Source organism: Anomaloglossus baeobatrachus, chromosome 8 (genome assembly GCF_048569485.1).
Source record: "Anomaloglossus baeobatrachus isolate aAnoBae1 chromosome 8, aAnoBae1.hap1, whole genome shotgun sequence".
Classification (NCBI taxonomy): Eukaryota; Metazoa; Chordata; class Amphibia; order Anura; family Aromobatidae; genus Anomaloglossus; species Anomaloglossus baeobatrachus.
Genome location: NC_134360.1, coordinates 14814779 through 14829400, shown reverse-complemented (window position 1 = coordinate 14829400; position 14622 = coordinate 14814779). Strand labels below are relative to the sequence as shown.

At 52.0% G+C, this 14622-nt stretch overlaps 1 protein-coding gene across 3 annotated transcripts in view; it reads left to right on the top strand.

Annotated features, from left to right (window-relative positions):
• TASOR (transcription activation suppressor) overlaps window positions 1-14622 on the top strand; it is a 191335-nt gene that overhangs the window by 154090 nt on the left and 22623 nt on the right. For all 3 annotated transcript variants that reach the window (XM_075321320.1, XM_075321319.1, XM_075321318.1), the window contains one exon: window positions 12273-12381. In XM_075321320.1, coding sequence (XP_075177435.1) covers window positions 12273-12381 — 109 coding nt within the window. The remainder of the gene's footprint in view (window positions 1-12272; window positions 12382-14622) is intronic.

Genomic DNA, 14622 nt, shown 5'->3' with positions numbered 1-14622 from the left:
TTTAACCGGGGAGTATTTACTCCTGTATCCAAAGCTTCAGACTGGTAATGGAGCTTTTCAGATGTTTTGATGTAATAAATGCTTTCTTTGTCGCTCCTTATTGGGAGACCCAGACAATTGGGTGTATAGCTTATGCCTCCGGAGGCCACACAAAGTATTACACTAAAAGTGTAAAGCCCCTCCCCTTCAGCCTATACACCCCCCGTACTGCTACGGGCTCATCAGTTTTTATGCTTTGTGCGAAGGAGGTCAGACATGCACGCATAGCTCCACAGCTTAGTCAGCAGCAGCTGCTGACTATGTCGGATGGAAGAAAAGAGGGCCCATAACAGGGCCCCCAGCATGCTCCCTTCTCACCCCACTCTTGTCGGCGGTGTTGTTAAGGTTGAGGTATCCATTGCGGGTACGGAGGCTGGAGCCCACATGCTGCTTTCCTTCCCCATCCCTCAATTAGGGCTCTGGGTGAAGTGGGATCCTTTCGGTCTCCAGGCACAGGAGACCGTGCTCCATCCACAGCTCCTGAGGACCATGCTGGATAGGAGCCGAGTATCGTTCAGGGACATGGCCCTGCTACTTTGAGGTACTCTGTGTCCCCGTGGGGACCGCGCACAGCAACACTCCAGCATTGCTGGGTGTGCTAGTGCACCGGGGACAGCAGCGCTGACTGCGTTTGTGCCATTACACACTTCAGCGTCGCTGAGTGTGTTTGTGTAGGGGGACTGCCGCGCTGACCGCCGCTGCCATGGTTATCACTGCGGCGCGGCTGGGACTGTTAGTGCGCCGGGGACTTCCGCGCCGACCGCGCTTATACGGCGGCCGCGCTTATAACTATAGTCCCCGGCTTTTGCGGCCTAGTCTCGTTTTCTTCCCGCCCCCAGCCCTGCCAGTCAGGGGAAGGGCGGGACGCTGTACAGGACGGCAGCACTGAGGGCTGGAGCATGCTTTGCATACTCCACCCCCCTCACTCTGCACAGTGGGGCACCAGTTCCCGCACTTTTCTGGGTCACGCCCACGGCTCCCTCCTCTCCTCAGGATGCCGGCAGCCATTCCTCTCAGCTCTGCTAACGCTGGAGAGGAGAGACAAGCTCAGGGAGACCCAGGCAGGATTCTGGTGCCCACACAACCGCTTTGCGAAGGCGGTAAGCAGCACCTGTGGTGCTGGCCCCACTAGTGCAGAAGTGTACTTATAGATTACATGATTATAGACTATATACACTGTATGGTGCACTGTTGATTTTTGTCTATATACCCTCCTGTATTGCTCAGAGGAGACAACAGCATGTCGTCCACAAATAGCAAGGGTGCCAAAGCACAGACTTACTATGCTGCCTGTGCAGCATGTACGGCTATACTGCCAGCAGGTTCCACTGACCCTCATTGTGTGCAATGCTCGGCCCCTGTGGCACTTTCTCAGCCGGAGCCTCTGCTAAGGGCGGCCCAGGGAGAACCACCTGTTAACACTGTCCAGGTGACAGGGATGGAGTTTGCAGTTTTTACTGAAAGACTTTCTGAGACTATGGCTAAGATATTAGAAGCCTTGCAGTCCAGGCCGGCATCTCAAGCCAGGGGCACTGTGGAATCATTGCCCCCTGGTCCCCCTCAGTTGGAACAGCAATGTCCTCCCGGGGTGTCTCATGGATCCCAGGGTGAGGTCTCTGACACGGACCGCAGCCCCAGACCGATTAAGCGAGCTCGCTATGATATCCCCTCGACATCATCACAATGTTCAGGGTCTCAGCGAGCGGACTCTCTGTATGATGAAGCGGAGGTAGCTGATCAGGATTCTGATCCTGAAGCCGCTCTCAACCTTGATACTCCTGATGGGGACGCCATAGTGAATGATCTTATTGCGTCCATCAATGAAATGTTGAATATTTCTCCCTCAGCTCCTCCAGTGGAGGAGTCAGCTTCTCAGCAGGAGAAATTCCGTTTCAGGTTTCCCAAGCGTACAAAGAGTATGTTTCTGGACCACTCTGACTTCAGAGAGGCAGTCCAGAAACACCGAGCTTGTCCAGATAAGCGTTTTTCCAAGCGCCTTAAGGATACACGTTACCCTTTCCCCCCTGACGTGGTCAAGGGCTGGACTCAGTGTCCCAAGGTGGATCCTCCAATCTCCAGACTTGCGGCTAGATCCATAGTTGCAGTGGAAGATGGAGCTTCACTCAAGGATGCCACTGACAGACAGATGGAGCTCTGGTTGAAATCCATCTATGAAGCTATCGGCGCGTCTTTTGCTCCAGCATTCGCAGCCGTATGGGCACTCCAAGCTATCTCAGCTGGTCAGGCGCAAATTGACGCACTCACACATACGTCTGCGCCGCAGGTGGCGTCTATACCCTCTCAAACGTCGGCATTTGCGTCCTACGCTATTAATGCTGTCCTGGACTCTGCGAGCCGTACGGCGGTTGCAGCCGACAATTCGGTGGCAATACGCAGGGCCTTGTGGCTGCGGGAATGGAAGGCAGATTCGGCTTCCAAAAAGTGCTTAACTGGATTGCCATTTTCTGGCGACCGTTTGTTTGGTGAGAGATTGGATGAAATCATCAAACAATCCAAGGGAAAGGAAACATCCTTACCCCAGGCCAAACCAAAAACACCCCAACAGAGGAGGGGACAGTCGAGGTTTCGGTCCTTTCGGGGTGCGGGCAGGTCCCAATTCTCCTCGTCCAAAAGGCCTCAGAAGGATCAGAGGAACTCCGACGCATGGCGGTCTAAATCACGCCCTAAAAAGACCGCCGGAGGTGCCGCTACTAAGGCGGCTTCCTCATGACTTACGGCCTCCTCACACCGCATCCTCGGTCGGTGGCAGGCTCTCCCGCTTTTGCGACACCTGGCTGCCACAAGTAAAAGACCGTTGGGTGAGAGACATTTTGTCTCACGGTTACAGGATAGAGTTCAGCTCTTGTCCTCCAACTCGATTCTTCAGAACATCTCCGCCTCCCGAGCGAGCCGAGGCTCTTCTGCAGGCGGTGGGCATTCTGAAGGCAGAAGGAGTGGTGGTCCCGGTTCCTCTTCAGCAACAGGGCCACGGTTTCTACTCCAACCTGTTTGTGGTTCCAAAGAAGGACGGGTCCTTCCGTCCTGTTTTGGACCTAAAACTGCTCAACAAACACGTAAGGACCAGGCGGTTCCGGATGGAATCCCTCCGCTCCGTCATCGCCTCAATGCCCCAAGGAGATTTCCTAGCATCGATCGATATCAAGGATGCTTATCTCCACGTACCAATTGCTCCAGAGCATCAGCGCTTCTTGCGCTTCGCCATAGGAGACGAACACCTTCAGTTCGCGGCACTGCCGTTCGGCCTGGCGACAGCCCCAAGGGTTTTCACCAAGGTCATGGCTACAGTAGTTGCGGTCCTCCACTCTCAGGGTCACTCAGTGATACCTTACTTAGACGATCTGCTGGTCAAGGCACCCTCTCAAGAGGCATGCCAACACAGCCTCAACGTTACTCTGGAGATTCTCCAGAGTTTCGGGTGGATCATCAATTTTCCAAAGTCAAATCTGACACCGGTCCAATCGCTGACATATCTTGGCATGGAGTTTCATACTCTTCCAGCGATAGTGAAGCTTCCGCTGGACATACAGCGTTCACTACAGACAGGGGTGCAATCTCTCCTTCAAGGCCAGTCACACCCCTTGAGGCGCCTCATGCACTTCCTGGGGAAGATCGTGGCAGCAATGGAAGCAGTCCCTTTCGCGCAGTTTCACCTGCGTCCACTTCAATGGGACATCCTACGCAAGTGGGACAGGATGCCGACGTCCCTAGACAGGAACGTTTCCCTCTCTCAGGCAACCAAAGCTTCCCTTCGGTGGTGGCTTCTTCCCACTTCATTATCGAAGGGGAAATCCTTCCTACCCCCATCCTGGGCGGTGGTCACGACGGACGCGAGTCTGTCAGGGTGGGGAGCAGTTTTTCTCCACCACAGGGCTCAGGGTACGTGGACTCAGCAAGAGTCCTCACTTCAGATCAATGTTCTGGAGATCAGGGCAGTGTATCTTGCCCTAAAAGCGTTCCAGCAGTGGCTGGAAGGCAAGCAGATCCGAATTCAGTCGGACAACTCCACAGCGGTGGCTTACATCAACCACCAAGGTGGGACACGCAGTCGGCAAGCCTTCCAGGAAGTCCGGCGGATTCTGACGTGGGTGGAAGCCACAGCATCCACCATATCCGCAGTTCACATCCCGGGCGTAGAAAACTGGGAAGCAGACTTTCTCAGTCGCCAGGGCATGGACGCAGGGGAATGGTCCCTCTCCCGGACGTGTTTCAGGAGATCTGTTGCCGCTGGGGGATGCCGGACGTCGACCTAATGGCGTCACGGCACAACAACAAGGTCCCAACATTCATGGCTCGATCTCAAGATCACAGAGCTCTGGCGGCAGACGCCTTAGTTCAGGATTGGTCGCAGTTTCGGCTTCCTTATGTGTTTCCTCTGGCACTGTTGCCCAGAGTGTTACGCAAGATCAGGGCCGACTGCCGCCGCGTCATCCTCGTCGCGCCAGACTGGCCGAGGTGGTCGTGGTACCCGGATCTGTGGCATCTCACGGTCGGCCAACCGTGGGCACTGCCAGACCGACCAGATTTGCTGTCTCAAGGGCCGTTTTTCCATCTGAATTCTGCGGCCCTCAACCTGACTGTGTGGCCATTGAGTCCTGGATCCTAGCGTCTTCAGGATTATCTCAAGAGGTCATTGCCACTATGAGACAGGCTAGGAAACCTACGTCCGCCAAGATCTACATTTCTCGAACGGCGCCCCTGCGCCGCTCGGATGCACTCTTTGTCCTTGTCGCTGGTCAGCGTAAAGGGACACAAGCTTCCAAGTCAACCCTGGCTCGGTGGATCAAGGAACCAATTCTCGAAGCTTACCGTTCCTCGGGGCTTCCGGTTCCCTCAGGACTGAAGGCCCATTCTACCAGGGCCGTGGGAGCGTCCTGGGCCTTGCGACACCAGGCTACGGCTCAGCAGGTGTGTCAGGCAGCTACCTGGTCGAGCCTGCACACTTTCACGAAGCACTATCAGGTGCATACCTATGCTTCGGCAGATGCCAGCCTAGGTAGGCGAGTCCTTCAGGCGGCAGTTGCCCACCTGTAGGACGGAGCCGTTACGGCTCTATTATGAGGTATTATTTACCCACCCAGGGACTGCTTTTGGACGTCCCAATTGTCTGGGTCTCCCAATAAGGAGCGACAAAGAAGAAGGGAATTTTGTTTACTTACCGTAAATTCCTTTTCTTCTAGCTCCAATTGGGAGACCCAGCACCCGCCCCTGTTTTTGTATAACACAGGTTGTTCATGTTAAATGGTTTCAGTTCTCCGATATTCCTTCGGATTGAATTTACTTTAAACCAGTTTATAATTTTTTCCTCCTTCGGGCTTTTGCACCAAAACTGATGAGCCCGTAGCAGTACAGGGGGTGTATAGGCTGAAGGGGAGGGGCTTTACACTTTTAGTGTAATACTTTGTGTGGCCTCCGGAGGCATAAGCTATACACCCAATTGTCTGGGTCTCCCAATTGGAGCTAGAAGAAAAGGAATTTACGGTAAGTAAACAAAATTCCCTTCTTCTTTATCGTTCCTTTGGGAGACCCAGACCATGGGTGTTTAGCTTCTGCCTCCGGAGGACACACAAAGTACTACACTTAAAAGTGTAGCTCCTCCCTCTGAGCTTATACACCCCCTGGTAGCCAGTCCTAGCCAGTTTATTGCTTTGTGTCAGGAGGCATACATCCACACATGCATTCTCATCTGATTTTGTTTGACTTTTGGAAAGAGTTTGAAGAAAAGCGGGTCCATGTCTGGACTCCCGGCATGTCCCTTCTCACCCCACTGTGTCGGCGGTGTTGTTAAGGTTGATTTACAAGGCTGCAGCCTTACATGCCGCGCTCCTTCACCATCCCTTCTGGGCTCTGGCTTGAAGTGGGAGCCAGCACGGTCTCCATCCACAGCCCCTTGAGGATTCTGTTGGACCGGAGCACTCATCCCCAGGGACATGGCCCTGCGTCTCAGCAGCTAAGTACCTGAGACGTTTATGTTGGTCCCGGTTCTTTATTGTAAGGGGAGAGTATGCTGTATGTGATTGTTTTAACTTTTCCGGCGGGTTCTCTAGCTTTTGCATGAGAACCGCGCCGATGGTGCCTGCTTGTCGGCCTCGCCGCTTAAATTTAGGCCCCGGCTTCGCCGGAGGCCTAGTTTCATTTTCCTGCCCTCGCATGTCACTCATGCAGAGGGACAGGTTTGGCTCCTCCCGGCGGCCGTTCTACACAGGGGAGGGACACTCCCCACTGCTGGGGCGTCCCTCCTTCCCTGCAGGTCTCTATAGCCCTCCAGTTCCCGCTCTTTTATAGGAACGCCCTCTTCTCAGGCAGAGTTCACTCTGCTCTGGGACATCCTGCATTCTGCATCTCTGCTGAGGTGCTGCGACTGGGGGACCGGGCTTCGGGATCTGGAGGGCACACAACACCGCGCTCAGCGGTCTGGTAAGCCACAGCCGGTCTCCGGTTGTGGACCTCTGTATATTCTCCCTGGGGTTCATTCTCTGCAGCCCCCACTCCAGCAGCATGTCTCACACAAGGAGCAAGGCTCCAAAGCTTTATTCTGCATGCCCTGCATGTAAGCTCCTGCTGCCTGAGCCGAGCACCTATCCACATTGTGATGTCTGCTCTAACTTGGCGGTGCCACAGCCTGGAGTCTCACCCCCAGTGGTCTCTCAGGCTGCTGCTGCACCTGTGATTGAACCCCCGGCCTGGGTAGAGTCCTTTTCTAGGTCCATATCCCAGTCATTTGCTGAGTCCATGGGGCTTTTGTCCAGGACTTTGATGAATATGCATCAGCCCCCCTCACAGGGTGCCTCTAATACTCTTGACAGAGGACTCCTATCCTCTGACCTCCGTCCATCAGAGCTCACAGAGGATTCATCATCTGATCCCAGACCCCGTCCTTCTAAGAGAAGGCGTAGGGTTTCCTCCCCCTCCCCATCCCACGGCTCTGTCTCAAGAGCTGACTCTCAAGATGAGGAGGATGCCCTCACTGGGGGCTCGGAGGCTATGTATCCCTTCGATTTCTCTGAGGGTGACTCAGATCTTAGTGATTTGATTGCTTCTATTAATTCTGTGCTGGATCTCAATCCGCCAGTGTCAGAGGAGCAACTCTCTTTGGCAGAAAAACATCAGTTTACCTCGCCTAAGAGAGTGAAGAGTGTGTTCTTTAACCACTCCAGTTTTCAGACCGCTGTGACCACACCCAGGGCCTGCCCTGACAAACTCTTTCCAAAGCGTGGTTCTGATGACCGGTTTCCATTTCCACCTGAGGTGGTCAAGGAGTGGTCTCACTCCCCAAAGGTAGACCCTCCGGTGTCTAGGCTATCAACCCGGACCATTGTGTCGGTGGCTGACGGCACCTCACTTAAGGATTCCACTGACCGTCAGATTGACCTTCTGGCCAAACCTGTGTATGAAGCTGCGGGGGCCGCGTTTTCCCCGACTTTTGCAGCAGTGTGGGCTCTCAAAGCCATCTCTGCTTCTCTAGAGGAGATGCATTCCCTCACCAAGGAATCTATGCCTGAGATGGTTACCTTAACTGCTCAGGCTTCAGCTTTTTCATCCTATGCCATGTCTGCCATGCTAGAGGCTGCTCACCGCAGTGCGGTGGCTTCAGCTAATTCTCTTGTTATCCGCAGGATTTTGTGGCTTCGAGAGTGAAAGGCAGATGCTTCTTCCAAGAAGTTTCTTGCTGGGCTCCCTTTTGCTGGTTCACGGCTGTTTGGTGAACAGCTGGATGAAATCATTAAAGAAGCTACTGGCGGGAAGAGTACTTCCATGCCACAAACCAAGACCAGGAAACCCGCCCAGGGTAGGAATCAATCGAGGTTTCGTTCCTTTCGTTCCTCCAACTGGTCATCCTCTAAGCCTTCCGCCTCGTCCGCTAACTTAGCCAAGGATCAGAAATCTAACTGGCGCCCAAAAGCGCGTCCACAGAGACCGCAGGAGGTTCTGCCACTAAGGCAGCTTCCTCATGACTCTCGGCCCGCTCCAGCCACGTCCTTAGTCGGTGGCAGGCTCTCCCACTTTGGCGACGCTTGGTTAAAGCAAGTCTCCGATCAGTGGGTGAGAGACATCATATCTCACGGCTACAGGATAGAATTATCTTCCAACCCTCCAAACAGATTTTTTCTCTCAACTCCCCCCTGCTCCAAGGCCGCCGCCTTCTCGCAGGCCGTGGCGTCCTTGCAGGCAAACGGAGTGATTGTCCCAGTTCCCGCTCAGGAACGGTTCAGAGGTTTTTACTCAAATCTCTTCATAGTTCCAAAAAAGGACGGTACCTTCCGGCCCATCCTGGATCTCAAGCTTCTCAACAAGCCTGTCCGGGTGCGGCATTTTCGCATGGAGTCTCTGCGATCAGTCATTGCCTCTATGACCCAAGGGGAGTTACTGGCGTCCATCGACATCAGAGATGCCTATCTACATGTGCCAATCGCAGTGTCACATCAGCGTTGGTTACGTTTTGCGATAGGAGAGGATCATTTCCAATTCGTGGCTCTCCCCTTCGGGTTAGCCACGGCCCCTCGGGTATTCACCAAGGTCATGGCGGCAGTGATTGCGGTCCTGCACCTCCAGGGGTTAGCAGTGCTTCCTTATCTGGACGACCTTCTGATCAAGGGTACATCCAGCGCAGACTGTCAGCGGAGTGTTTCGCTCACTCTCGCCACCCTAGCCCAATTCGGGTGGCTGGTCAATCTTCCAAAATCCACTCTGACTCCGACCCAGAGTCTCACGTACCTAGGGATGCAGTTCGAGACTTTGCCGGCACTTGTGAAGTTGCCCTTAGACAAACAGCTGTCACTCCGGTTGGCGGTGCGCTGTCTCCTGAGGCCCCGCCGTTATACCCTCAGGCGTCTGATGCAGGTGCTGGGTCAAATGGTGGCCTCAATAGAGACGGTTCCCTTTGCCCAGTTCCATCTGCGTCCTCTGCAGCTGGACATTCTCCGCTGTTGGGACAAGCGGCCTTCCTCCTTACAGAGGTTAGTGGCTCTGTCGCCACGGACCAGGAGCTCTCTTCAGTGGTGGCTTCGACCCCTCTCCCTGTCCCAAGGGCGCTCCTTCCTGACTCTGTCCTGGGTGATTCTCACCACGGATGCCAGCCTATCCGGCTGGGGAGCGGTACATCTCCACCACAGAGCACAGGGCACTTGAACTCCGTCCGAGTCAGCCCTTTCAATCAATGTGCTGGAAACCAGAGCTGTGCTTCTAGCTCTCCTAGCCTTTCACCACCTGTTGGCGGGCAGGCACATTCGAGTCCAGTCAGACAACGCGACAGCGGTTGCCTACATCAATCACCAAGGCGGGACACGCAGCCGCCTGGCAATGTTGGAGGTCCAACGCATTCTTCAATGGGTGGAGGACTCAAAGTCCACCATATCCGCAGTCCACATCCCTCGCGTAGAAAACTGGGAGGCAGATTATCTCAGCCGTCAATCCGTGGACGGTGGCGAGTGGTCCCTGCACCCGGCAGTGTTTCAGTCAATCTGCCGCAAGTGGGGCACTCCGAACGTGGACCTAATGGCATCCCGTCACAACAACAAGGTTCCGGTTTACGTGGCTCGCTCCCACGATCCTCAGGCCTTCACCGCGGACGCTCTGGTTCAAGATTGGTCCCAGTTTCGTCTGTCCTACATGTTTCCCCCTCTAGCTCTCTTGCCCAGAGTCCTGCGCAAGATCAGAATGGAGGGCCGTCGAGTCATCCTCATTGCACCGGACTGGCCCAGGCGAGCTTGGTATCCGGACCTGCTCCAACTGTCCGTGGAGATGCCGTGGCATCTTCCGGACCGTCCAGACCTGCTCTCGCAAGGTTCGTTTTTCCACCCGAATTCTGCGGCACTCAAATTGACGGCGTGGCTTTTGAGTCCTGGATTTTGACGGCTTCTGGTATTCCTCCTGAAGTCATCTCCACTATGACTCGGGCCCGTAAGTCTTCCTCCGTCAAGATCTATCACAGGACTTGGAAAATTTTTCTGTCCTGGTGTCGCTCTTCCGGCCATTCTCCTTGGCCATTCTCGTTGCCGACTCTTCTGTCTTTTCTACAGTCCGGTCTGCAGCTAGGACTGTCCCTCAACTCTCTCAAGGGACAAGTCTCAGCTCTATCAGTGCTGTTCCAGCGGCGTCTCGCCCGGCTGGCTCAGGTCCACACCTTCATGCAAGGTGCGTCTCACATCATTCCGCCTTATCGGCGGCCCTGGGACCTTAACTTGGTCCTCACGGTATTGCAGAAACCCCCTTTCGAGCCCCTTAGGGAGGTTTCTTTGTATCGACTTTCTCAAAAGGTGGCCTTTCTAGTTGCCATAACTTCTCTCAGGAGAGTCTCTGATTTGGCTGCGCTCTCCTCGGAGTCACCTTTTTTGGTTTTTCACCAAGACAAGGTAGTTCTCCGTCCGACCCCGGATTTTCTTCCTAAGGTGGTCTCTCCATTCCACCTTAACCAGGATATTTCCTTGCCTTCCTTCTGTCCGGCCCCTGTTCATCGCTTTGAGAAAGCGCTGCATACGCTAGATCTGGTGCGTGCGCTCCGGATCTATGTGTCTCGCACCGCTGCGCTTAGGCGATGCACCTCTCTTTTTGTGCTAACCACAGGGCGGCGCAAGGGCCTCTCTGCTTCTAAGCCGACCTTGGCCCGTTGGATTAGATCGACCATTTCGGACGCCTACCAGAGTACTCCGGTGCCTCCCCCGCCGGGGATCAAAGCACACTTGACCAGAGCTGTCGGTGCCTCTTGGACTTTCAGGCACCAGGCTACGGCTCAAGAAGTCTGTCAGGCTGCCACTTGGACTAGCCTGCATACCTTTTCGAAGCACTACCAAGTGCATGCTCATGCTTCGGCAGATGCGAGCTTGGGCAGACGCATCCTTCAGGCGGCTGTCGCCCACTTGTGAAGTTAGGCTCCGCCTACTTCTTAGTTTTTTCTGTTTATTCCCACCCAGGGTCAGCTTTGGAACGTCCCATGGTCTGGGTCTCCCAAAGGAACGATAAAGAAAAAGAGAATTTTGTTACTTACCGTAAATTCTTTTTCTTATAGTTCCGTATTGGGAGACCCAGCTCCCTCCCTGTTGCCTGTTGGCAATTTTCTTGTTCCGTGTGTTATCACCGGCTGTTGTCGTGGACAGAGTGTCCGGTTGTTCCGGTTCTTACTCGGTTCTACTTGTGGGTGGCTATTCTCCTTCAGCTTTTGCACTAAACTGGCTAGGACTGGCTACCAGGGGGTGTATAAGCTCAGAGGGAGGAGCTACACTTTTAAGTGTAGTACTTTGTGTGTCTTCCGGAGGCAGAAGCTAAACACCCATGGTCTGGGTCTCCCAATACGGAACTATAATAAAAAGAATTTACTGTAAGTAACAAAATTCTCTTTTTTACATTGTAACGGTAAAGCGGGCTTTACACGGTGCGATGTCTGTACCGATATGGCTAGCATGCGTACCCGCCCCCATCGTTTGTGCGACACGGGCAAATCGCTGCCCATCGCGCACAAAATTGCGCTCCCCCGTCACACGGCTTACCTGCCCTGCGACGTCGCTCTGGCCGGCGAACCTCCTCCTTTCTAAGGGGGCGGTTTGTTCGGCGTCACAGTGATGTCACACGGCAGGCGTCTAATAGAAGCGTAGGGGCAGAGATGAGCGGGCCGAACATCCCACCCACCTCCTTCCTTCCTCATTGCCGGTGGAGGCAGATAAGGAGATGTTCCTCGCTCCTGCGGTGTCACACACAGCGATCTATGCTGCCGCAGGAACGAGGAACAACATCGTTAATGAGAGGTAAACGATTTTTTGTTTTAGGATGACCTCTCCGCGGTCAACTATTTTTGCCGCTTTTGCGATCGTTTTAGGTCGCACATAAGTGTCACACGCTGCGATATCGTTAATGACGCCGGATGTGCGTCAAACACTGTGACCCCGACGATAAAACATTAACGATATTGTAGCGTGTAAAGCCCCCTTCAGGCGTGGTGTAGCTTATTGAATGAATTTAATTCCATTTATACTCTTAAAGGGTTTGTCCAGGCATAAAGTATTGATAACAGGATAGATCTGACACCCATCAACTGCTGTGTATTGGTCTTCACTACCATATGTCTGGACAAAACCTTTAAATATTGTATTGTAATGTGATAAACTGCAAGTGTTTTTAGTTTTTTTTGTTTTTTTTCTTCTTTGTTTTTTTTTGGTTAAATAGCACAGTGTTATAGATTCACGCCTGTAATTTGTATACTGATACTCCATATTCTATTGTAGGTGAATTGGAAAAATTTCTCCTGTTTGTTGAGAAAATAAACAGTCCTGAACAGAAGTGGCAACTGAAAATCCATTGCAAATTTCAGAAAAAACTGAAAGAGCTTGGAAGGTGAGGGATTATGTTACTACAAGTTAGGGTCTCCCGCATCGGTTCACAGGTGGTGGTAGCAGAGGCGAGAGTGGAAGCGTGGATTTGTTATACTGAGAACAAGAACACTTTCTTTTGTTAGATATTCTACAATAAGTTTTTAGTGTTTATGCTCCTTTATTACATGCACAGACCTATTTGTCACTAAGTAAAGAGGTTTCCCGCAACCAGACAACACTGTGAAAAGAAATGTCACCATTACCAACCCTGACTTTGGCAATATAAAGATTAAGTGACTGCTGCTAGCTATTATAAGTTGTCTGCAAACTTTATTTAACACTTTCCTTCCCTCTGATCTCCATCAATCTTTGTCCTCCCCCTCTCTCTGGTTTACTTGTCATAAATACCCATGAGCACCAATTTGATCCAATTTTGTTTTGAGTCTATATAGGCCAAAAATGTTTTGTCTTCAGCAGACACTACTGCTATCCGTTTTGAATTGACCTAATTTTTGTTATTGCCCTGTTTTTCGTTGGGGGTTAATTAACATTATATGTCACGTGACCTTTGTACTCACATTGCCTGCGTTATTAATGTGTGCATCTTTATCATCCCTATATGACGTTTTGCTGGGATGTTTGTTTACCCACGTGGCCATCTCACGTGATGTTTTTGCATGGTCTCCTCCGCCTACGAAACATCTTGTGCGGGGGTTTATAAGTCGGGCGCATGTGCTGTATATCCCACTTTTTGAGTCGGGTGCGCATGCGTGAGATCCCGTTTCTACGTTGCGTTATCTTGGCACATACAGTTTTTAAATCAGGCGTACATTACATTTATTTGCACGCCTAATTTGACACATTCCTTGAACTGTATGTTCTGCATGTTCTAATGTTTTATATGCATGCAGCGGGCGCATGCGCAGTAGAGACTTATGTGTCCAAGATCTAGTGACTCGGAATAGCCAATGAGATAGCGATGATTAATTCCCGCCTCTATTTATAACCTTGAATTTCTGCATTCTGGTCTGGCGTCCACCTCTGCACAAGAGGTGTGTTACTTTTCATTTATGTCCAGAAAAGATCCCCTGATGAGTGCCTTGTGACGAAACGCGTAGGGTGACTGGAGTACGCCACCATTGGATCGTCATTTGAGGGGTTATTTGGCAGCTATGTATAAGTGGCTCCCCCTCTGAGATCCTGTTTTCACCTGAAAATAGAGTATGAAGCTATACCGGTGAGATCTATCCATTTTATTGTCCTATTTATTAGGGTTATCATTGGCACCCCTTTCATGAGCCCCTGCACTGTTTTATGATTTAGTGGGCCTTTTTGCCTTTACTGGTACAAGTCAGATTGACCTTGCAGCTTCTGACAATTACATTCAGTATCGGCTTATCACCAAATTTTTATGTTGTTTGTTTCTTTCCCCTGTTTTTAATGTAAAAATTAAGTTATATTTTATCATTATTACCTTGCTGATATATCCATTTCCCTGGTTTGGGTAATTGCTCCTGCTATTGATTTTAACTGCAAACTTTATTTATCAAATATACAAACACGGTGCGTCACGTAAACTCCTATACTGCAATAAATATTAAAAATGTAACGTACTCTGGTAGCGTTTATTCATCAGAGTGCAAAAGCCTTCCAATGATGTCAATGTGTGCATTTTAATATGGATGGAACCTAATCACTAAATGTCCTACTCCATGTGTCAAACCTGCCACATCTGAATGGGGAGTGAAAAGGAGACTATGCGTAGCTCACAATTAAAAGCTTGTGTGGGAAAGATGCATACCAGCACACAGGATGCCTTTCTTTTCTGGATAGGCCTCCATGTACTGACTGGTCTTTTCCATTCTAAAGGGGGCTTTGCACGCTACGACATCGCTAATGCATACTCGTTGGGGTCACGGAATTGGTGACGCACATCTGGCCGCATTAGCGATGCCGTTGCGTGTGACACCGATGAGCGATTTTGCTTCGTTGCAAAAACGTGCAAAATCGCTCATCGGTGACATGGGGGTCCATTCTCAAAAATCGTTACTGCAGCAGTAACGAGGTTGTTCCTCGTTCCTGCGGCAGCACACATCGCTCCGTGTGACACCGCAGGAACGAGGAACATCTCCTTACCTGGCTCCCGGCCGCTATGCGGAAGGAAGGAGGTGGGCGGGATGTTACGTCCCGCTCAGCTCCGCCCCTCCGCTTCTATTGGGCGGCCGCTCAGTGACGTCGCTGTGACGCCGCACGGTTCGCCGGT